This window comes from Acomys russatus, chromosome 19 (genome assembly GCF_903995435.1).
Source record: "Acomys russatus chromosome 19, mAcoRus1.1, whole genome shotgun sequence".
In the NCBI taxonomy this organism is placed as follows: Eukaryota; Metazoa; Chordata; class Mammalia; order Rodentia; family Muridae; genus Acomys; species Acomys russatus.
The window spans coordinates 12,332,311-12,357,640 of record NC_067155.1 but is presented as its reverse complement, the minus strand read 5'-3'; the positions used below and the strand labels follow the sequence as shown (position 1 = coordinate 12,357,640).

The 25,330-nt window shown below is 43.9% G+C and overlaps 1 protein-coding gene across 1 annotated transcript; it reads right to left on the bottom strand.

Annotated features, from left to right (window-relative positions):
* Positions 1-5,729: 5,729 nt before the first annotated feature.
* Positions 5,730-24,921, bottom strand: LOC127203156 (carcinoembryonic antigen-related cell adhesion molecule 3-like). The gene is made up of 7 exons (XM_051161954.1): positions 24,858-24,921; positions 23,500-23,856; positions 15,346-15,705; positions 12,090-12,449; positions 10,356-10,712; positions 7,216-7,563; positions 5,730-6,013 (listed from the first exon to the last, which is right to left on the bottom strand). The coding sequence occupies exons 1-7, from the start codon at positions 24,919-24,921 to the stop codon at positions 5,730-5,732; spliced, it is 2,130 nt and encodes a 709-aa protein (XP_051017911.1).
* Positions 24,922-25,330: the final 409 nt, after the last annotated feature.

Genomic DNA, 25,330 nt, shown 5'->3' with positions numbered 1-25,330 from the left:
GAGATGAGTTAGAAAACCTGCATAAAAGAAAGTGCTCTGCAAGCTCTTCTTTGAACAAAGAGTTATATCAGAGTATCCAACTCTGTTAAAAGATACAGTAACAAGAATTCCAAGATATTTAAAGTGGGGAGATGTTCTGTGAAGTAGCAGTCATCAAAGAAGAAACTCAATTGCTGTATCAGTTTCCACTCTCACCAGCAGTGAATAAGTGAATAAGTGTCTCCCTTTCCCCAAATCCATGGTGATGTGTCATCTTTCAGTATTTTAGACCTTGCATTTTGACTGGGACATGATAAGGTCTTAAGTTAGTTTCCATTTGTTTCTCTGCTGCTGAAGATATCAAACATTTAAAGCATGGTTTCTCAAACAGCTCTACCTCATATTTTGAGGAATCTCTGTTTATCTATGCCCCACTTTAGTTTCTTTATTTCCTTTTTTTTTTTTATCTTTTTTTAAAATATATTTATTTATTTTAGTATACAATGTTTTGCTTGTATGTGTGCCTACACACCAGAAGAGGGCACCAGATCTCATTATAGATGGTTGTGAGCCATCCTTTGGGTGCTGGGAATTGAACTCAGAACCTTTGGAAGAGCAAGCAGTGCTCTTAACCTCTGAGCCATCTCTCCAGCCCATTTCTTTATTTCTTGATGATGAAAAATTTTGAGTTCTTTATATATTCTGGTCACTAACCCTCTGTAAGCCGTATAGCAGAAATTTTTTTTCCATTCTGTATGCTTCCTTTTTACATGAATGATAATCTCTATTGTTGTACAGAAATCCCAATTTCCTGAAGTCCAATTTCTTACATTTTGTTCTCTTTCCCTCTTTCCCTCCTTCATTCCTTTCTCTATTGTTCTCTTCTTTCTTTCCTTTTCATTCATTCATCCACTCATCCTTTCTTTCTTTCATTTAACTGTCTTTTTAAGACAGGGTACAGTATTTTATTATCTAGCCCTGTCTTGAAACTTGTTACTTAGAGAAATCTGGCCTCAAACTCATAGAAATCCATATGTCTCTACCTCCAAAGTACTGGGATTAAATGTGTGCATAACCACATCAGGCCATTAATTGTTGGTCTTAGTGTCTACACTATCGAGGTCCAGTTCAGAAATTCCTTTCCTATGACAATGAGTTCATGTGTATCTTCTATTTTATTGTCTATGAGATTCATGGTACCAGGATTTTTAAAAAGATTCCTGGTGATCTGGAAATCTGACAAACTCTTTTTGTCGCACACTCATCCTTACTATGTTTTCCAAAACACATCCCATTGTTACAGATCTATTTGAATTTATTAACTTCATTTATATTTAAAAATGTGTAGACCATATGCATGTTTTGAAATTCATACATTTCTTTAACATTTCCCACTTTAGAGGAATATGTGTATCTGCAAACACATCCTTACGATTCCCTGAATCTCTCAGTGTCTGTTGTAATGTATCCCTCTCTGATTTTGTTAATTTTGGTTCCCTTTTTTGTTTGTTATTTTGGCTAAAATTTTGTCAAATGACATTCTAACTGGGACATTTTCCCTCTTCCACTTCTGAGCTGATTACTTACTCCACAGCCACTTTTCAGCGGACACAGTAACGCCACACTGACATTGATCCATTTTCACTTCTATGCTTATTTTAGGTGGCTTTCCACCCATTGTTTCCAACCTAATTCCAGAATATGCGTTACCGTGTTCTGTTTTGAGTTCAGACTTGAGTCCAAGCTGCACTTCTCATTTTCAGGTACTTATTATGCAGTCGCCTGCAGCAGCTGTGGGCATATCTGCCTGAGATAAAATCACCTGACGTCCTTTAAGCACTAACATGCATGACTGTTTCTCATTGGTAGGACCTAAGAAACTCAAACAGACTTGTCTGACACTATGTCTCAATCTTGTATCATTGAGAATGCCTAGAAACATCTTTGAGAGGCATAATTGTTTCTCATTGGTAGGACCTAAGAAACTCAAACAGACTTGTCTGACACTATGTCTCAATCTTGTATCATTTGAATCCCTAGAAACATCTTTGAGAGGCAGCATCACAGTCACTGTGTGCACGGGAACACATTCATGACAGTGAACAAGCAGACATATATTCAGGAAAACAGGTAAAAAATGGCAAGTTGTCAGAGAAGCTATCAGAGAATATAAATATTAAAAATCAGATAAAATCATCTGAGACAGATGAAGGTATTCCTGAAGCATAGAGTCAATCCCAGTTCCTACTTCTGACATTCCTGCTCCTAAGCAAACACAGACATTATTTGTCACTTCAGCCTCACACGAGGATATCGCTGGTCACTAACTCAGTGGCACTATGTCTCTTCCCAGGAGCACAGCTAGATTTCTAGAATCCCCTCACATACTCTATGGTCCTTCTATTACATAATCTTTCTCCTTTAAAGCCAACACTGAAAATACCCAAACTTTGAAGAGTTACAGTCATGGGAGAGAATTTGGGGGACCACACAGCGTCTACTGTGGATAAGAAAATGAATAAACCCCAGAATTCTTCTTGTCCTTTGAAAGTAGCAGAGGAGCCACAGCACTGCACAAAGATCCAGGAATGGAAGAGAGAGGAGATGACTTAATGGGGTAAAGACTTGGGATCATGATGTTTGAATCTGTGCTTCCCCAAGGGCACACATATGCCAAATCTTGAAAAGGAATACATAGATAAAAGACTTACTCGATCATAAAATCTCTGGTAAATTTTGTGGTTCTCCAATCAATTGTTGTGCTGAGAGCGTAGACAGCAAAAGCAGGGAAAATCCAGCAATCACTACATCTCCTTTACCAGTGCTGAGAGGGGAAGTGGACACAGCCTCCTAATTCAGAAGCGCTCTCTAAGCTATAACAAGCCCCCATCCAAAACCTAGTGACACACACAAAACTTCATTTTGTCCAGGAGAGTCTCCTTGGGTATACAAACAATTGAGGCCAAGCCCCATGCTCAGTACACCCAGTTACCCCATGCAAGGATAGTCTGTTTCAGACTCACTCCTACCCAGGTCCAAAGTCCCAGGTGGGGTTCCTCTAGTCTCCAGCCTTCTCCACATCCTGGGAGCTCGCCTGGGCCTGTGAAGTAATGGACTCGGTTGCCTCAAGCTAGTTTCCTATCTGGGGCCCCTGGCAAAGAACTGATGATCATCTCAAGCTTGCTTCTTCATGGAATGTTCACAGGTCAGAACGCTCAGGATAGAGATAGCCTCACTGCTCTCTGCTTTACTTTGACTTCTTCCTTTCCAGTTTGCGTCCCCTTTATCTCCTTTAGTTGTCCTAAAACTACAAGTACTATACTAAATAGACATGAACAGAGCGGACAGCTTTGTCTTGTTCCTGATTTTAATTGAATTCCTTCAAGTGTCTCTCCATTTAATTTGATGTTGACTATTGGCTTGCTTTTTATTATGTTTAAGTACGCACCGTGTATCCCTGATCTCTCCAACACATTTTTATCATGAAGAGGTGTTAAATTTTTGTCGAAGGTTTTTTCCACCATCTAGTGAGATATGATTGTGTGTGTTTTCCCTGTCAGTTTGTTTATATTGTGGGTTACATTGATGGATTTTCATATATTTAACTGTGCCTGCATCTCTGGAAGAAAGCCTACTTGATCATGGTGAGTGATGTCTATGGTTATGTTCTTTTATTTGGTTTGGGAGTATTTTATTGAATATTATTGCATCAATGTTTATAAGGGAATGGGTCTGAAATTCTCTTTCATTACTCCGTCTTTGTATGGTTTAGTCATAGTCACATGGTGACTGTGGCCTCTTAAAACCAATTTAGCAATGTTCCTTCTGTTTCTTTTTTGTGGGATAATTTGAGGAGCATTGGTATTAGCTCTTCTTTGTTCTAAATCATCTGGCCCAGGGCTTTTGGGGGGAGATTTTAATGACTACTTCTGCTTCTGGGGAGTTTTTAGACCTATTTAAATAGCTTATCTGATCTTGATTTAACTTTGGTAAGTGGCATCTATCAAGAAAATTCAGGTTTTCTAATTTTGTGGGGTACATTTTTTTTTTAGGAAGACCTAATGATTCTTTGGATTTCCTCAATGTCTGCTATTATACTTCCCTTCTCCTTTCTGATTTTGTTAATCTTGATACTGTCTCTCGGCCTTTTATTTAGCTTGGCTAAGGGATTGTCAATCCTGTTGATTTTCTCAAAGAACCAGCTCTTGGTTTTGATGAGTCTTTGTGTTGTATTATTTTTATTCCTTTTGTTCCTATTTTATTGATTTCAGCCGCAAGTTTGATTATTTTCTGCCATCTACCCCTCTAGCGTGTGTTTGATTTTTATGTACTATAGTTGTCAGGTGTGCTGTTTAGTCATTAGAATGTGATCTCATTTATGTGTTTATGAAGCCACTTAGTCCTATGAAGTTTCCTCTTAGTACTGCTTTCATTGTATCCCATAAGCTTGTGTATTTTGTGCTTTCATTTTCATTGCATTCTAGAAAGTCATTAATTTCTTTTTTTATTTATTCACTGACCCTATGGTCATTCATAGAGAATTGTTCAGTTTCCATGAGCTTGTAGGCTTTCTGTTGTTTCTATTGCTGTTGAAGTCCAGCTTTAATCCATCATGGTCTGATAAGATATGGGGAATTATTTCAGTTTTCTTGTATCTATTGAGACTTTCTTTGAGACCAAGTGTATAGTCAATTTTGAAGAAGGGCCTATGAGGTGCTGAAAAGGTATATTCTTTTGTGTTTGGGGAAAATGATCTGCAGATAGCTGTTAGGTCCATTTGAGTCATCAGTTCCATTATATCTCTGTTTAATTTCTGTCTTGAAATCCTGTCAATTGGTGAGAGTGAGGTGTTGAAGTCTCCCACTATAAATGTGTGGGGATAAATATGTGATTTAAGCTTTGCTAATGTTTCTTTGATGAATGTTAGTACACTTGTATTTGGGGAACAGACATTCAGAACTGAGGTGCCATATGGACGAGATTTTCCTTTGATGCATATGTAGTTTTCTTCTCCATATCTTTTCATTAATTTTGGTTGACAGCCTATTTTATTAGATATCATAATAACTACACTATCTTGCTTCTTAGGTCCATTTGCTGGGAAAATATTATTCCAGCCCTTTTCTCTGAGATAATGTTTACCTTTGTTACTGAGGTGTTTTTCTTGTGTGCTGCAGAAGGATGGATTCTATTTCTTCATCCCTTCTGTTAGCCTGTGCCTTTTTATTGGGGAATTGAGTCCACTGATGTTGAGAGATACTAATGACCACTGACTGATAATTCCTGCTACTTTGATATTGGTGGCTTTCTTGCGTGTGTGTGTGTGTGTGTGTGTGTGTGTGTGTGTGTGTGTGTGTGTACTTTTTTTGGTTTATCTGCTGTGAAATTACTTATTTCCTGTGTTTTCTTGGTTGTAGTCAACCTCCTTGGGTGCAGTTTTCCTTTTAGTGTCTACTGTGTGAATGGATTTGGGGATAGATATTGTTTAATTTTGGTTTTGTCTTGGAATATCCTGTTTTCTCCATCTATGGTAATTGAAAATGTTGCTGGGTATTTGTCCCTCTTCTGAAACTAAGTCTCTATGCCCTGGCTGGTTATTGTACATGTTTATCCCAGGGTCACAGGTGTGACTCAACATGCTGACTGTACCTGAGTGGTACCTAACAATTTCTACCATGTAACATTTTTCCAATTTTTGTATCCAATAGATAAAGAAATGCCCCCAATCTGCTGTAGGATGAGAGGAGGGGTCACTCATTCATAACAGTCAGGCTGACTTGGAGACTGGTCAGAAAACTGACTGGGTTGGAGACCTCACACTGGTACTCTCCAGCATCCTCCATCCTCACAGGATCTATGGTGAGCTGGCACTTTGTTGGGGACAGCGTCGTCCTCTCTGTGAGCTGCAGATTCTGGTTATTGAAGAACCACTGGATGGAGATTCCAGTATCGGATGAGACACAAGTGAGGATGACAGAGCTCTGGACTCTGACTGTGGTGTTGGTGATCCGAATAAAGGGCTGTGTCACAGGCTCTGTGAAGAAACAGAGAAGGGGACCAAGTGACAGCCATCCTTCAGAGAGCTCAACCAGCCTCTGTGTAGTCAACAGACACCTCAAAGAGCCTCCAGGGTGGAGACATTGCGACTGTGACAACAGACAAATTTCTTCTGCTTTGGACTTGCCACCCACAGCCTGTGTGACCCTGATTCTGACACAGAGTCTGATGTGCCTCAGTTTCCCTCTACTTGGACACCATGGTACATAATCTTTGCTGTGTCCATGAGCTACACTTAGATATGAGCAACAGCCTGACCTTGGGATGGGGCAGCTGCTCATATGAACAATGTCTGTTACCATTTACCTGCAGAAAAGAATTCGCTGGTCTGGACCCATGAGGACAAGCAGCCTCCTGGAGAACCATCTCCTCTGTCCCTCTCCTTGAGAACATGTCCTTCCTATAAGTCTCCTAAGCCCATCAGATCAGTTGGCTTATGACCTGTTACCTCTCCACTGCGACTCAAGATGCCCAGCTGACCTATATAACTGCAGCTGTCAGGGCAGTGCACAGCTGCTCCCATACTCTATGGGACTTGGATAATCAATAAAGCCCTGTTCCCTGTCAGCTCTAGCAGGAAGTCCAATTCTAGCTCTGAAGTGGTGACCACTAGGGACAGCTAGAGTTGAGTCTGGGACAGAGACCTGGACCCGTGACTTCCTGATAGTCACCTCATAATAATGAAACCATTGAGCCGGGCATTGTGGCACACGCCTTTAATCTCAGCACTCGGGAGGCAGAGGCAGGTGGATCGACCTGAGTTCGAGGCCAGCCTGGTCTACAAAGGGAGTTCAGGACAGCCAAGGCTACACAGAGAAACCCTGTCTCAAAAAACCAAAAAAAAAAAAATGACCATTGTTCTTGCATCTAGTCCCTGCCTGACTTCTGTAGATGCTTTCTCAGGGTCATGTTTGTGGTGAGAGCCTCAAGAGTCTGAGGCTGACAGGCACCCTTGGGCTGAGTTACCCAACACACATCCTCCTCTGCAGATGGAGTCAGGTGAGGGATTCTTATCTATTTCAGTATTTCTACTCATTGTGAATCCTGCAATGAGTGCTCAAACTCCAATGTAGAGACACAAAGTGGAGGGGAGGCAGTCATAGTCCACACTTGACAGTCCTGTGTGTGCAAAGGGAAATCAACCCCACCAGCACCCAGATGACACAGAGAATCACTTACTGTATATGTGGAGCTGCACGTGTGTCTCCTGATCTCCATACTGCATGTTTAAGGTTCGTAGGGTATAGAATCCAGTGTCCTCCTGGGTGACATTGTGCAATAGCAGCGACCCATTGGGGTACACTGTCTCTCTACCACTGTGTGCAGGCCCCAGCATTCTTCTATTCGTGGTTATTACATCCCCTGAAATTAAATTTTTGTAGAGAATGCCTACCCATTTGTACCAGTAAAAGGCTCGAAGTTTCTCCGGCATATTGTGAACAAGCAGGAGAGCGTTGCTCCCATCAACAATGTTGAGAGGCACCGATTCGATAATGAGCTGCCCAGTGGTGGAAGGGTGAATGCAGGCTAAAAGGGAGGATAGAAGGGGAAAGACATAGGTTTTATCAATATTGAGACATTTATCATTGGTGAAAAGATGGGCCCTGGGTCCTGAAAGCCTAGATCCATCACTCAGAGGAGGTGGTTGGGAGTGTCTGTCCAGTCAGAGGAAGTAAACAAATTAATGCCTTGATGCAGCTGATCATGTCACTTCCTCTATGTTAAAATCTCTCCTCATGAAGTGTCTACCCTCAGTGTCCTCACATTCCTGCTCACACTAGAGAAATGTGGGAGGAGGCGCCTTCCCTGACCTCTTATTCCTCTACAGACCTCCAGGCTTCACCTTTTGACCTCTTCAACCTTCTGCTTTCCTTGTTCCAACCAAACCCCTGACTTCACTTCAATGAGGAATTTATTCTCTGTCTTCCAGTCCACTAGAGCTAGGGTCTTGTTAGGAAAAACTAGTTTGATGTTTCTGGATGGTCCAGAGGCCAGAGGTTGGACAGGCTCAGTTACATGGGGGTGGTGAGAGGGCATGGTGGCTCATACCTTTAATCCCAGCACTCAGGAGGCAAAGGCAGGCAGGTCTTTGTGAGTTCAAGGCCATCATGGACAGCCAGGGCTACAAAGAGAATCCCTGCTTCAAAAAACAAAAAAAAAAAGTGGGTGGTGAATGAAAGTCCCTGGCCTTTGCAAGTGCAGGTGTTAATGAAATTCTCATATCTGGAAGTACTGACACTGCTTAAGCCTCCTGCTCACATTAACTTATTTTTTGGGGGGAGAGTGAGTGTGTGGGCATGGGTGGGTATGAGTATATGTGTTTGTTAAAGTATAGGCAAAATTGTGTGTTGGGTCAGTGCTTGTCACCGAACCTAGATGGAGGTCAGAGAACAACTTAAGGGAGCTTTTCCTATCCTTCCCCCAGGCTCTGAGCTCCCCTCCTCCTCCTCCCCTACCATCTGGCAGTGTTATCTGGGTTGGGAGGTCAGCTGAAGCCACTACCAGAAGCTGTGCCCTTTGCAAGGAAGTACCCAATGGGGACCCATGGCCCCTGCTGCTTGCTCTGCCCTCCCTCTGTCGAGAACAGCATTTGATCTAGCTCTATCCCCAAGCTCTGTTGTCTTCCTCCCTCTGAGCTCAGCCTCCTCCCAGGTAGGAGCCCTTCCCAAGGTAATGCTGGCTGTTGTCAAGGATGGTGTCCTAGACCCATCTCTGTCCCTTCCACACATATTTCTGCCTGGTTTCCCATTTGGTAGATAGAAAGAAAGAAAGATGATAGATGGATGGATGGATAGATAGATAGATAGATAAGTAGATGAGGGAAGGAGAGAGAGAGAGAGAGAGAGAGAGAGAGAGAGAGAGAGAGAGATGTTTCAGTCCTCCAGACCACACTTAAGCAACAAGGCTGATGGCCATCGCTGTGCCATAGGACAATAACAGCTCACCAGAGAGCTGCCCTCTGTGTGTTCTCCTAACATGTCCTTTATAACACAGAATGCTACCTGAGCACCTAGTCTGCCCTGTGTTCCCAAGGACCTGCAGGAAGGTGACATGACTGGAAAGAGAACAAGCCAAGTGCTGCCATGGGAAAGGGACAGAGCTGTTCTCCCTGGAGTAACCAGTCAGAGTGCATTGTAATGAAGCCCAGGAGCTTCATGAGTCCAGGAATTTTGCATGTGGGTGTGAAGCCAGAGGAGACTTCAGTCCTGAAGAGAGGACACTGATTCTCTCTGCCTAGGAAAGACTTTCAGAGGGGACTCTCCATCTTCCTGTGCTTGCTGAGCCATGCATTGGGTCTGCCCATGCCTTTCCTGGGATGCAGTTGTCCTCTGTCTAGATTTCCCCATGGGAGGTACCAGGAGAAAGTTGTGACTACACAGCATCCTCTGGCAGTGCAGTGCTGCTTAGAAAACCAGGACCAGCCAGTAGGCCTGAAAAGTTTGGGCCAGAGACCTCAGATCTGTAGGCATGGGAGTGGGAGCCAGGCTACAGTTAATCTCCTGGCTCCTGGAAATAATTTTCTAGGTGGTGAGTGTGTGTACGTCTATAGCCACCTAGTGATTACCGGGAGAACTGCACCTCGGGTCAGGGAGCTGTCCGCATCAGCACCTCTGTTACCAGCTGCCTGCAGGAGAGAATTCCAGAGCTGGCCCCCTAGAACAATCACTTGCAAGGAGGAATTTTACCTTTTATCCCTCCCCTTGGTGAACCTGGCCTTTCTGTGTGGTCTCATGAGTCCGTCAAGACAGTTAGTTAATAGCTTGGGCAACTGTCCAGCTAATTTCCCTGCTGAGTCACTGGAGAAGATGACCAGAGAACCTACCTTAACCATGGCTTTCATGGCAGTGTGCTGGCAGGTTCCACAGGACAGTAAAGGCTTGTCCCATGTCCTCTCTAATAGAAAGGCAAGACCAAGCAGTGAGACAAGGCTTCTAATGTCATCTGGAGTCCAGCCAGGGATAGAGATTTGCTCTTTGTGAGGACCCAGAGGCTTTCTCAGCCAGATTCTTCCTGACTTCCAGAGACTTTTTCAGGTCCATGGGCACAGTGAGGGACCCAAGTGTGTGGGCTGAGTCTCCTTGGCCTGAGTTTACCCCAGGACAGGAGAGGGGTCCTGATCTAATGCTCTTGGTAGACCCCAGGTGTGTCCTGTACTAAGTGCCCAATCCTCAGTGTGGAGACATGTGCTTGAGAGAGAGAGAGAGAGAGAGAGAGAGAGAGAGAGAGAGAGAGAGAGAGAGAGAGCAGGTGGTGCCCAGCCCTCACAGGTCGGTGTATAAAGCATGATACAACATACCCATATGATGGAAGCCACTTACTTATATGAAGTTGCGTGTGTGTTGTTGCAATTTTGAACCCACTGGTTTCAGTTTCTAGTGTGTAGAATCCTGCATCTTTCTCAGTGACATTTTGGAGCAGCAGGGATCCATTGATATACACTGCCATTCTTCTGCTGAGTGCAGGGCCCCTGATGATGGAATTCGTGGTTCTGCTGTATTGTATAATTTTTAAAATGTGGCTTCTATATGCAGATTTGTACCAGGAAAAGGCTCGCAGATCTTGTGGCAGATTATGAACTTGGAGAAGAACGCTTTCCCCTTTAGCAACACTCTGTGGCACTTGATCGATCATGAGGGGGGCAGAGGTAAGATGGTTACAGCAGGTAGAAAGGGAGGCTGGAAGGGAAAGGAGAAAAACACATCACAAGGAATCATTGTATTTGGTGGAAAGATGGCCACCTCCATCCTGACCAGATGGATTGACTCATCACTCAGTCTGGAGACACAAGTGTGGATGAGTCTATCTCACATGGTGGAGGTCAGCAACATGATGTCCTCCATTCCCTCAGTGACCTGGAATGTGTCATCTCCTCTGCATGGAGGTCTCTCTTCAGGTGTCTCCATGGCTGCCAGACACTGCACACAGTCATGCACACTTTAGGTTGGGATTATGCCTCCCCAGAATTTTTCTCTACAGACCCATCTTTATTCTCTGACTCTTTTTTTCGAGTTTCCTTTGTGGCTCCAGTCAACCCCTGACTCTACCTTCTAGATGTTCTTGCTGCTCTGCTCTGGAGCTCACAGGTTGGGATGGATGAAGGCAGGGAGCAGTCTAGTTTGTGGCAGGTTCAATTATTTGAAAAAGCTCAGGGACTATTGCTGGCTGGCTTTATGAGAGCTTCACACTAGCAAGAGTAGGTCTGAAGCTAGGCAAAGTGACACACACCTGTAATCCCAGCACTCAGGGAAGCAGAGCCAGGCAGATCTCTGTGAATTTGAGGCCAACCTGGTCTACAAAGTGAGGGCAGAACAGCCAAGGCTATACAGAGAAACTGTCTAGAAATGCCAAAACTTGAAAGAAAAAAAAAGTAGATTTCCAAGACGGAGCATCAATTAAAAATGCCACTACTGATTGATATGGGAGGGTCCAGTTCATTGCAAGCAATTCAACTCCTATTCTAAGGGATGCTGGGCTACAAAGCTAAGCATATAATGAAGAGCAAGCCAGTAAGCAGCACTCTTCCATGCTCTCTGAAACAGTTCCTAGATTTGATTTATGACCCTCACGTTTGGAGAATATAAACACAGCAGTCTGACATGGACAGCTAACACCATTGTCCCCTGTCAGTGCCAAGAGGTATTAACTAATAGTCCAGCCCCAGCAAAATCCTCCCTAGAATCACTAGAAATTGAGCCTAGCATGGATGAGTACAGCCAGGGTTTCCTGGTGGCCACCTCTCTTAGGATGCCATAGTTTCCCCAACCAGCCCCTGCCTGATGCCCATGGGGTCTTTCTTAGTAAAACATGCATTGAGATGCCCACAAGACTGGACAGTGTCTGACATTCTAGGCTGTGTTACTTTCCATGAAGATCATATTTAATGCAAGAGGGAGCCAGACAATGGAGTCTGATCTATGGCCATTTGTCTCCACCATGTGTTCTTGCTCTAAGTCCTCACACCTCAACATGGAGACAGTGTTCAAATACCAGAAGACACAGCACTGTGTTTCTGAGCCCCACCCAGCACTGACTGATCACAGACAATCACTTACCATCCACCTGGAGTAGCACATGCCTCACTTGAGCTTTCGGATCTGTGCTCAGAGTGCGCAGGGTGTAGAACCCACTGTCTTTCCAGGTGACATTGTGGATCATCAGAGACCCATTGCTGTACACTGTCTCTCGACTGCTGTGTGCAGGTCCATCCACACTTGAATTTGTGGCTATAACATACCGAGAAACCTCTCCTTTCTTGAACACAACCAGCCCTTTGTACCAGAAGAGCATTTGAAGATTCCTTGGGAGATTGTGAACAAGTAGAAGAACACTTCCCCCTTCAGCAACACGGGGTGGCACTGATTCAATACTTAACTCGGTAGAGGTGGGAGAGTGTCCACAGGGCAAAAAGGAGGCTAGAAGGGAAGAGATACATCCATCAATATTGCGACCTTTTTATTCAGACAATATGGGGTCCAGTGTTCAGAACAGATATGTCCATTGCTCTTCAGAGGTGTGTAGGTGAGGGTCCTGTCCTACTCGGTGGAGGTCAGCACAATACCTGCACTTGTCGTTTAATCTGTATGGCGCTCTCTCCTCAGGTGTCAACATGGCCCTGGCTCACTGCACTTTGATCCCTGTTCACACTCAGTGTAAGTTGATGGAGGGGTGATGCCTCACTGACTTCCTTCCCCTTAGACTTTGTGTCTGGGGTCTCCAAATCTTGTTGTTGATGTTGTTGTTGATGTTGTTGTTGTGTTGTTTTCTTTAATGGCTACAGTACCCACATGACTTCATCTTCTAGCTTCCTCCACTGGCTTCTCTTCCAGTCTACATGGAATAGAGTCTTGTGAGGATCAGTCTCTGTCTTAAGTATTTTTGTGGCGAAAAAAAATGGTGCCTAGAAAAAAACTCAGATACCGCTGAGGAATGAGTGATAGAATGAATGAAAATTAATGAGAGACTGATGGTCCTAAAGTCCAGCTTGTCCAGGGTTTTACTTATGAAAGGACTCAGCTTTGGGATCAGTGAATACCTCACTTTGATTTAATTCTTTTACTTTTATATCTATTATGTATGTATGTGCATGCCACAGTATCTCTGTGTGTGGCAAAGGACAACCTTGAGGAATCAGAGAGTTCTCTCCTTCTATCATGTAGGAGCTGAGAATTTACCTCAGGTCCTCTGGCCTGGCAGATTTGCCTTCACTTTTTGAGACACCTCACCAGCCTATTCTGGCCAATTTTTTTTTTTCTGAGGCACTCCATCATAGTTGGGAACAGCACTCTGCAGAATGCAGTGGCCAATGTGATTGACTTTGAGTAGAGAACAATCTGGCTTTTGTGCACACCCCTTACCATTTCCTGTTCACTGAGAACTTCCTGCTGCTGAACCTCTGTCCACCTCTGTGTCAACTCCATTCAGGGGCAAGCAGACACCTTAAATTCCTTCAGACTTTAGTCCTCCCTGGAGACTCCAGCCATGGCCTGAGGTCTGCCCTACCACACGCTGTCAGGGGATTATCTCTTCACTTAGAGTACCAGCCCTTGCCCATGGTGCCCCTTGGAGGGAGGAACAGTGAGTTTTCCACAGTCTCTGGTACGTGTGCCATTGTCACACAACATAGAGGAGCTTCTGCTTCAGCATCTCTGTGGTCCTGCCTCCTTCTGACCTGAGTCTGCACTGAGGCAAAAATCTCTCCCAGAGTCACATGGCTGTGGATGGGGTGCTTGTCTGAGGCACTGATGTCTCCTCTCCCCTCAGTGTTGCCAGATGCTTCTTTCCCTCTCGCTCTCTTTATGTTTCAGTCTCCAGACTGCACAGTGAGCAATAGGATGATAAGCACCCCTGTGAGCCAGAATCCAACATCTCACCCCAGGGCTGACCTCTGGTTTGTGCTGGCCTTGTCTCTCTCACCACCAAGAAGGGGACCCTGTGCTCCCTATGCACCCTTGGTGACACAGAAACTCCATTGAGAACCAAGTAATCACCATGTCCTCAAATCTGGGAAAGTGGAATTTATCCATAGCCAGAAGGTGGCATAGATGTCTGTGAGGGCTGAAAAGGGACCAGTTGGTGACACCAGGGTTAGGACACTTATCTATTATCATTAGTATTACCATTCAGGGTCTGATCCAGGACAAACATTCAGGATCGGTTAGTTGTATCAGGAGATCCATGTTCTGCGTGTGCAGCAGAAGGTCACCTCAGCCCTGGAGAGGAGTGAGCTCACTCTGCTGTGGAGGATTTCAGTGAGGAACCTGAGTTGCAGCCTCCTGTGTTGGCTGAGATGTTGCTCAGGTCGGCTCACGTGCACTCTGACTTTTTAGGGATGTCTCTGTCCTTTGATTGGCAATTGCCCTGTCATCTCTCTCTCCCCAACTCAAAATGCTAGAGGGGAGAATGTTGAACAGGGTCCCCTAGTACTGTTCTGGGATACAGGAAACAGCCAGTAGGTCAAACTGTCCTTGTGGGAGGGACCTCCATGTCTGTTGGGACAGAAGTGGAAACCATTTCTTTCATCTTCTCCAGGAAGCCAGCTTCTCAGTGTTTGACTGTGAGATAATACTGCCCCCCCCTGTTACAATTTGGCTACAGGAGAGAATTTCCTGGGCTGGACCTCAGAGGACAAGCACTTGCCAGGAGGACTTATGTCCTCTGTTTCTCCCTTTCAGCACCCTGAACTTCTTGTGAGGTCTCATAAGCCGATGTGGACAGTTGGCTCATGGCCTGGTGACCTGGTCAGCTCTTATGTTCATGCTGAGTCTCAGGAGGTACCTAGGTGACCTTGCTCAGCTGAGGCTTTCAAATCAGTGCACTGGTTGGTTTCCCATGAAAGATGGATGGCCAAAATCTATTGATCTCTGTCAGCTGCTACAGTAAGACACGAGCCCTGGCCAAATACTTTTCAGGATTATTTGTAGTCCAAGCTAGAACAGAGGGCTGGAGCCAAGGATTCCTGATGCTCACTTCTCTGTGAGGACACAAAATCTGCCTGATGCCAACAGGGTCTCTCAATGCCACATTCATGGTGAGAACCTCAAGAAACTAGACTGAGTCCAATGCTCCTTGACTAAGAGCCCCTTTCCTATCATCTACTTATCTAACTATCTATCTATCTATCTATCTATCTATCTATCTCTATCTCTATCTGTCATCTATGAAAGGGGAATCAGAAATGGAATCTAATCTATGCCATTTTTCTCCACCATATGTGTCCAGCACTAAGAGCTCAAACTCCAACATAGGGACACAGTACAGAGGAAGAGATGAGCCCCACCCAGCACTGACTGATCACAGATAATCACTTACCACCCACTAGGAGTTGCACATGCACCACTTCTTCTTTCAGATCTGTGTTCAGAGTTCGTAGTGTATAGAATCCAGTGTCCTTCCTGGTAACATTGTGGATCAGCAAGGACCCATCGCTGTACACAGTCTCTCTACCACTGTGTACAGGTCCATCCACACTTGCATTCTTGGCTATTATGTACCGAGAAACCTCTTCGTTCTTGAACACGCCTACCCCCTTGTACCAGAAAATTTCTTGAATCTTCTCTGGGAGGTTGTGAACACGTAGAAGAACGCTTCCTCCTTTAGCAACATTGGGAGGCACTAATTCAACGGTGGGCTGAGCAGAGGTGGGAGGGCGTCCACATGTCAAAAGGGAAGCTAGAAGGAAAGACAGAGATCCATCTTAGCACTTTATTATTTGGTTTAAGATGGAGCTCTGTGTCCTGAGATGTGTTCATTCCTCAGGCAAACTGTGTGGGTGAGCGTCTTCCTACCCTACACTACGGATGTCTGCAAATTACTTCCATGAGCTCAGTGTCCCTGCACTTCTCGTTTCACGTACATGGATCTCTCCCTTGTGTATCAGTATAGCTCTAGCTTAGTGCCCTCATTTCCCTGCTTATGCTACATGGATACCCAGTCCACGTAGATTGATATTGGGTGATTCCTCCCCTACCTCCCTCCCTACAAGATCTGGAACTTCACTCTCTAACTCTTTTTGCTGTTGTTCTGTTCCTCTTGTAGTTTCTGTCAACACCTACTTTACGTTTTAGCTTCATTTACCTTAAGCTAATTATGACTAGGTTATTTGTGAGAACTGAGATCTGTATACTTTTTTTTTTAATGCTGCTCTTAAGAATTCAGGCATTCTACTGGCCATTAAGGAGATGAAAAGGAACAAAACGTGATGTCTTACAGTGCATACAATTATCAGCATGTCATTTTACTAAGACTCAGCTCAACCTTCAATCCAGGGGTGGCAGCCATTAGGTACTACCAAGACAGTAGCCACTTTCTTATAGGATTAACAGAGGCCTGCATCCATCACAGACTTCCGGATCTACCTGCAATCCTAGAGGCCAACTTCCATCAGGTTCCACCAGGCCTGCCAACACCAGTGAAAACCAGATGGCTAAAGGCCAGTGTAAGAACACACTCAACAAAATCCTGTGCACTATGTAATCACCAGAACCCAGTTATCCTACTAAAACTAGCCATAGAAACCTTAACACAGCAAAAGAGCAAGAAAACCTCCTTAAATCTAATCTTATAAAGATGATGGAGGTTTTAAACAGGAAATTAATAAATCCCTCAAAGAAATTCAGGAAAATATAATCAAACGGATGAAAGAAACAGATAAATCATTTAAAGAAATACAGGAAAAATACAAGTAAACAGGAGAAGGAAATGAATAAATCTGTCCAAAACATGAAAATGAAAATAGAAGCAAAAGAAACCACAAACTGAGGCAGTCCTAGAAATAAAAACCTAGGAAAGAGAACAAGAACTACAGACACAAGCATCACCAACAGCATACAAGAAATAGGAGAGAGAATATTCATCAAAAAAGATATGATAGAAGAAATTGATACATCAGTCAAAGAAAATGCTAGAATTTTCTAGAATTCAATTAAAATGAGGGCACAGCATACCCAAATCTATGGGATACATTAAAGCAGCTATAACAGGAAAGCTCATAGCACTAAGTGCCTTCATAAAGACAGTGGAGAGATCCAAAACTAATGACTTAACAACACACCTGAAAACAAGAACAACAACAAAAAAACACAACCAAGAGGGGTAGGTGGCAGTAAATAATCAAACTCTAGGCTGAAATCAATAAATTAGAAACAAAGAAAAGAATACAAAGAATCAACAATAACAAAATATGGTTCTTTGAAAAAATCAACAAGATAGATAAACCCCTAGCCCAACTAATTAAGAGGCAAAGAGACAGTATCCAAATTAACAAAATCAGAAATGAAAAGAGGGACATACAGCAGACACTGAGGAAATCCAGAGAATCATTAGGTCTTATGTCAAAACCCTGTAATTCACAAAATTGAAAAATCTGAACAAAATGGACAAATTTCTAGTTAGATACCACTTACCAAAGTTAAATCAAGATCAGGTAAAATATTTAAATAGTCCTATAACACCTAAGGAAATAGAAGTGGTTATTAAAATATCTCCCAACCAAAATAAAAGCCCAGGTACAGATGTTTTTAGAAAAAAATTCTTCCATATTTTAAAAACAATAATCCACAAAATATTCCACAAGATAAAAACAGAAGAAACATTTCCAGATTCATCCTAAGAAGTTGTAGTCACCCTGATACATAAACCACCCAAAGATTCAAATAAGAAAGAAAATTCCAGACCAATGTCTCTCATAAACCTTGATGCAAAAATATTCACTAAAATACTTGCAAACAAAATCCAAGAACACATCAAAGCTATCATATACCACAATCAAGCAAGGTTCATCTCAGGGATACAGGTGGGTTACAACATATGAAAATCCATCAATGTCATCCACTACATAAATAAACTAAAAGAAAAAAAAGCACATAATCATCTCACTAGATTCTGAAAAATCCTTTGACAAAATCCAACAGCACTTCATGATAAAAATCTTAAAGGGATCAGGGATAGAGATACCTAAACACAAGAAAGACAAAAACTAGCATCAAATTAAATGGAGAGAAACTTAAAACAATCCCACGATAACCAAGGACAAGACAAGTCTACCCACACTCTCCATATCTATTCAATATAGTACTTAAATTTCTAGCTAGAGCAGTAGACAAGTAATGGAGATCTAGGGGATACAAATTGGAAAAAAAGGAAGTCAAAGTATCGCTATTCACAAATGATATGACAGTATACATAAGTGACCCCCATAATTCTACCAGACAACTCCTACAGATGAAAAACACCTTCAGCAAAATGGCTGGATGCAAATGTAACTCAAAAAATCAGTACCCTTCCTTTATGCAAATAATAAAAGGGCTGAGAAAGAAGCTGGGGAAGGGGCTGGAGAGATGGCTCAGTGGTTAAGAGCATTGACTGCTCTTCCAGAGGTCCTGAGTTCAATACCCAGCAACCACATGGTGGCTCACAGCCATCTATAATGTGATCTGATACACTGCAAAAATAAATAAATCTTTTAAAAAAAAAAGAAGCTGGGGAAACAACATCCTTCACAATAGCCAGGAAAAATATAAAATGTCTCGGTGTAACTCTAACCAAGCAAGTGAAAAACCCATATGATGAAACCTTCAAGACTTGGGAGAAGAAATTGAAGAAGATATCAGAAAATGCAAAATTCTCCCATGCTCATAGACTGATAGGATTAACATAGTAAAAATGGCCACCTTAACAAGACACATCTGTATATTCAACACAATTTCCATCAACATACCAACACAATTCTTGGTAGACCTCAAAAGAGAAATTCTCAACTTCATATGGAAAAATAAATAACCCAGGAGAGATGAAACAATCCTTCACAATAAAAGATCTTCTGGAGGTATCACCATCCCTGATTTCAAGTGGTTTGACAAAGGAATAGTAACAAAAACCTGCATGGTATTAGCATGAAAACAGACACATATATCAACTGAATCAAGTCAAAGACCCAGAAATAAACCCACACACCACTTGACACCTGACTTTAGACAAAGAAGCCAAAAACATACAATGGAAAAAAGAAAGAATCTTCAACAAATGGTGCTGTTCAGACTGGATGTCGGCATGTAGAAGACTGCAAATAGAGTCATATCTATCACCCTGCACAAAACTCAAGTCCACGTGGATCAAAGACCTCAACATAAAAACAGATGCACTAAATCTATTAGAAGGGGAAGTAGGGGATAGCATTGAACTCATTAGTACAAGAGACAACTGTCTGAACAGAACACCAACAGCTTAGGCACTAAGATCACAATTAATAAATGGGACCTCATGAAACTGAAAAGCTTCTGCAAGGCAAAGGACATGGTCAACAGAAAAAAATGACAGCTTACAGAATGAGAAAAGATCTTCACCAACCCTACATCTGACAGATGGCTAATATCCAAGATACAAAAAAAATTCAAGAAAGTAAACACCAACAAACCAAATAACCAAATTTTAAAATGGGATACAAAGCTAAACAGAGGATTTTCAAAAGAGGAATCCCTAATGACTGAGAAGCGCTTTTTTAAAATGTTCAATAGCCTTAATTATCAGGGAAACGCAAATCAAAACAACTCCAAGAATCCATCTTACACCTGTCAGAATAGCCAAGATCAGAAACTCAAGGGACAGCACGTGTTGGTGAAGATGTGGAGCAAGGGGTACACTCCTCCATTGAGGCTACAAGGGCAAACTTGTACAGCCACTGTGGAAATCATATGGCACTTTCTCAGAAAAGTGGGTATAGATCTACCTCAAGACCCAGCTATCCAATTTCTGGGCATATAGCCAAAAGATGCTCCACCATGCCACAAGCACACTTGCTCAACAATGCTCATAACAGCTTTATTCATAATAGCCAGAAACTGGAAACAACCTAGATGGTTCTCCACTGAAAAATGGATAAAGAAAATGTGGTACATTTGCCCAATGCAATACCACCCAGCTATTCAAAACAAAGATATCATGCAATTTGCAGGCAAATACATGGAACTAGAAAAGATCATCCTGAGCGACGTAACCCAAATCCAGAAAGACGTGCATGGAATGTGCTCACTTGTAAGTGGATATTAGCCATATAGTACAGGATGACCATGATACTGTCCACAGACCAAAAAAAAAAACAAAAAACAAAAAACAAAAAAAACAAAAAAAAAAAAAAAACAAGAAGAGCCCTAGGGAAGATGCTGAATCTCACTCAGACCAGGAAATAAAACAAACATCTGTGGTAGATGGGGGAGGAAATTGTGTGAAAGAGGGGGTGAGAAGTGTAATGGGTGAGAATCACATGTTCAGAGAGTGGAAGGAGGACTGGGAGAGAGAACAAAAATGGGGAAAGGCATCTCTGGGACACGGGAGGGTCCCAGCAATCTACGACCTTTGCTGAGACTTCTAGCACCAAGCGTTATGTGGCCAGCTCCTGTAGCCAGGTGGGACTTTCAATGGGGAGAGAGAGAGAGACAGCATCCCACCCATAAAACCTTTGACCCAAAATTTGTCTTGCTTACATGATGTGTAGGCATAAAGATGGAGCAGAGATTGAGGGAATGGCAAACCCATAATGACTGACCCAACGTGAGATCCACCCTACGGGAGAGAGCCAGCCCCTGAAACTATTAGTGACACTCGTGGGAAGGATTGTAAGCTTTGTCACAGGTGAAAGCAGTCTTGGCGGGCTTTGCCCGTGGACACACCATGGATACTCCCTGAGATTAACCTTGAGATAAACTGGGTGGAGCCATCCTGGGCCTGGAATTCAAGAAGCGACCTGGGGATTCGACCTGGACTATTGTGATTTTTTTGTTTGTTTGTTTGTTTGTTTTATTTTTTATTAATTTATTCTTGTTACATCTCAATGGTTATCCCATCCCTTGTATCCTCCCATTCTTCCCTCCCTCCCATTTTCCCCTTATTCCCCTCCCCTATGACTGTTCCTGAAGGGGATTACCTTCCCCTGTATATGCTCATAGGGTATCAAGTCTCTTCTTGGTAACCTGCTGTCCTTCCTCTGAGTGCCACCAGGTGTGTTTTAATCAACCCTCAATGGGAGAGGGAGACCGCCCCTTGCACGTGACAGACAGGCAGGCAGAGAGGACAGAGAGGAGCAGCAGGTTGAGACCAGGCTTGAATGCACATGGAGCACTAAGAGGATCAGTGAACAGGATGGACCAGAGCGCAGGCCAGAGACCCCAAGGGACCCGTCCCATGGAACAGATACAGAAAGGTGCACACTTTTTTCCCTTTAACATTTTTTCCCTCTTCTGTAAGCTAGTTGGGTTGTATAATAAAGTTTAATTGTGAAGAAACAGAGCCAACAGACACTCTCCTATGCTTGCAGTCAGGAGCCTAGAATAACTGTCTTCTGAGAGGCTTCATCCAGCATCGGATGGAAACATATGCAGAGACCCACAGACAAACAATAGGCGGAGCTCGGGGACTTTTAGAGGAAGAGTGGGAAGGATAGAGTGAGCTGGATGGGTCAAGGACACCACAAAAAAGACCTACAGAGTCAACTACTCTGGGCCCACAGGGGCTCACAGAGACTGAGCCATCACCCAAAGAGCATGCATGGATTGGACGTAGACCCCTTACACATATGCAGCTGATGTGCAGCGTGGTCAACATGTGGGTTCCCAAACAGTGAGCATGGAGGCTGTCTCTGACTCTGTTACTTGCCTTTGCATCCCACTCCCCTGGCTGTGCTGCCTTGTCAGGCTACAGTGGGAGAGAATGTGCTTCCTCTAACTGCCCTTTGAAATGCCTGGGTGTGTTATTGCCCCTTGGGTTCCCCCCACCCCCATCCCCCCCATCCCCGCTTTTCTGATAAAAAGGAAAAGGGGAGCTAGAAAGATGGCTCAGAGGTTAACAGCAGAGGCTGCTCTTCCAAAGGTCCTGAGTTTAATTCCCAGCAACCATGTGGTGGCTCACAACCATCTGTAATAAGAGCTGGTGCCCTACTCTGGTGTACAGGTGTACATGCAGACACAACATTGTATACATAATAAAGACAGATTAAAAGAATGAAAAAAAGAAACAAGAAAGGAAGAAAGAAAGAAAGAAAGAAAGAAGAGTGGAGGGGGCATGAGGATGGGACTGTGAGAAGAGGAGGAGGGTGCTGGGATAGATCTGTAAAGAGATTAAATAAACACATTAATGAAAAAAATCATCTCTCTTTTTTAAAAAAATGAATGAAGATGGAAGGAAGGAAGGAAGGAAGTCAGTCTCAGAACCATGCATGTCCATGGATTTATATAAGAAATGCATCCATTTGGGGATATAGTTTAGAATGCTTCCATGTGTGTTTTTTTTTTTTTTACATTTATTTACACGTTATATTTGTGTGTGAGTTTGTGGGGGTGGGTACACAACACACTCCCTAGGTGGAGGGCAGAGGACAACTTGTGTTCACTGGTCTTCAGGTCATCAGACATTGAAAGCAAATGCCTATCAGCTGAGCTATCTCACTCATCAGCACCAGCTTGGTTCTTGTTTGGGATGTCACAGCTGAGAGCATCAGTCTTCAGAATATTGTGCTCAGCTGATTAACTTTGGGTAAGAACACTCTCTCCACCTTACTTTTTCCCCCCTGAGTTTCATGGGCTTTGGGGGGTCTCTATTCAAAACACTGCTCCCCACTATCCATGCTGCCAGCTGTCCCTCTCCCTTCTGTCTTTATTTTTCAGTCCTGGGGACCACAGGATAAGCTACAAACTGCTGAGCATCCATGTGCCCTGAGAGAACAACCACTCACCCCAGGACTGCACTCTGCTGTGTCCTAGACTTGGTCTGTCAGCAACAACGAGGGACCCTCAGCATTCCCAGTGTGACACAGGAAACCAGCTGTGCACCCAGTCTGACCTGTGTTCTCAATGCTCTGGAAATACGGAGTTTGTTCTCAGCAAGCATTTGCCAAAAATGCCTGTGATGTATCAAAAAGAACCAGATAAGAAAGCCGGGCATGGTGGCGCATGCCTTTAATCCCAGCACTTGGGAGGCAGAGGCGGGCGGACCCCTGTGAGTTCGAGGCCAGCCTGGTCTACAAGGCCAGTCCAGGACAGCCGAGGCTAACACAGAGAGACCCTGTCTTGAAAAAAAAATAATAATAATAATAATCAGATAAGATATGTGTAGGGGAGAGGACTTACCCATTCTCACTGCAAAAACCAGTCAGGGTTCTGACACAGAACAAAAGTCCAGGAGCAGATGTATCGGGAGCCTCTCAAACCCTCGGTGTGTGGGAGGAGGTGACCTGAGTCCCTGAAAGACGGCTCTAGGCTCTACCATCCCATGCAAGGCTTTCTCAGTTGTGTTGGGTCTGCCCATGTGCTCCCTGGGCCTTCCTGAAATGCCTTGGACCTCTGTCTAGGTAATTCCCTTAGGATAACCCCTCTTTCCCAAAGGAAATACATAAAGGGGGGAAGTGAATGTAATCCCTTGGCAATGTGAGTGTCTAGTGGGATAAACCCCACCCAGCAGCTGGAGTGAATAACTTACTGTGCACATGGAGGTATATGGGTGTTGATACAATTTCTCCTAGCCAATTAAGGGTTTGTAGAATGTAGAATCCTGTGTCGTCCAGGGTGACATTGCAGATTTGCAGAGATCCATCGCTGTAGATTGTCTCTCTGCTACTGTGTGCAGGCCCCGTCATATTTCTTTTAGCAAAAACTGCATACGCTGCAATCGCATGGCTCTCTTGTGTCATCCTTTTGAACCATGAAAAGGCTGAAAGATTGTCTGGCAGATTGTTAGGACGGAGAAGGATGTTTTTTCCTTCAAATACATGTGGAGGCACTACTTTAATGATGACGTAGGTAGTGGTAGACAGGTGCCAGCAGGTTAAAAGGGAGGCTAAAAGGGAAGAGAGAGAAACAATCAATATTGAGTGGGTGTGAACATCACTCAAGTTAGTGGGTAGGGGTGTGCCTACCCACCTTAATGGAAGTCAGCAATATGACCACCATTCCCTCAGAGTCTCTACTGTGTACTTACCTCTCTTAGAAATTCTCTGCTCAAGCTCGCCCTTCAGTATCTCTATATTTGGTGTGAGGATGCTTCACTGACCTCTTTCTCTAGAAGGTCTTCACTGTCTGACTTTTTTCTTTTCCCTGACGTCATCTTGAAGATACTCTGACATCTGGTCCACTATGACCAGGGCTATGTGAGGACAAGGCTTAGTCTGCCATATTAGGATGATTAAGTTACTGGAAAAGGCTCAGACATGAATGGAGGAAGGAAGGAAGGAAGGAAGGAAGGAAGGAAAAAGGAAGGAAGAGTGTGTCCATGGGTTAGTCTACATAGTTCCCAGGTTTGTAGCTAACAACAAATAATTATATTCAACGATAATTTAAATATTCTTATTTACTTATGTATTGTATGTGTGGCTTTTGGAAGACTGTGCACAGTGTGTGCACGTCAGAGTGCATAGCACAGCAAGTGTGTAAAGGGCAGAGAAGAGCCTATGTGAGTCTGTTCTCTCATCAGCCTTGTGGGAGCTGAAGATTGAATTCAGGTTGTCATGGCCTCCACACACTGAGCCATTTCGCTGGACACTCCTGATTGATTTCTATTTGGAGAGTCACCCGGTTCATGGTTGGGAGCATCGGTCTTCAGAACAGAGCAGCCACTGTGACTTGGTTGGAGTAGAGAACATTGGGGCTCTTCCCTCCTCATCACTACCTGTCCCCAGAGAGCTTTAGGAGGCTGAATCGATTCCCTCGCTGTACCTTTTGCCCTATAACTTCAAGCAGAAACCCTGAGTCTCTCCTTGGGCTCCTGTCCTCTTTAGACAACTCAAGTCTGACTTGGAGTTCCCCTCCACCCACACACAGTCAGGGGTTGGGGACACTTACCCATGAGCAGGAGCCCCTGCCAGGGGTTACACTCTTTGAAGGAAAGCACAGAGGACTCTACCATTGCTCTTCTCACTGTGACGTCCTCTGGGGAGAAGAGCTTCAGCTTCAGCAAGGCCCCAGCTTCTGCTGTCCTTCCTCCCTCTGAGCTGTTTGTCTTCTCAGGAAGGAGCACTTCACAGACTCCCACAGCCTGTGAGTGGTGGGGTCTATGCCTAAGGAGCTGCTATGTCCCTTCTACTCTCAGTGCTGCCTCCACATCCTTCTCAACTTTTCTCTTTACGTTTCTCCCCCAAGCAACACGTTGAGCAACAAGGCTGATGAGCATCCCCGTGACCTCATAGAACAGCAGCTCATCCCAGAGCTGACATCTGCCATGTCCTGGCCTTGGGCCTGTCAATTTTAAAGAGGGAGACACTATCATGTCTGTGTGTCCCTGTGACACAGAGACAAAGCAGAGCACCCAGTCATCC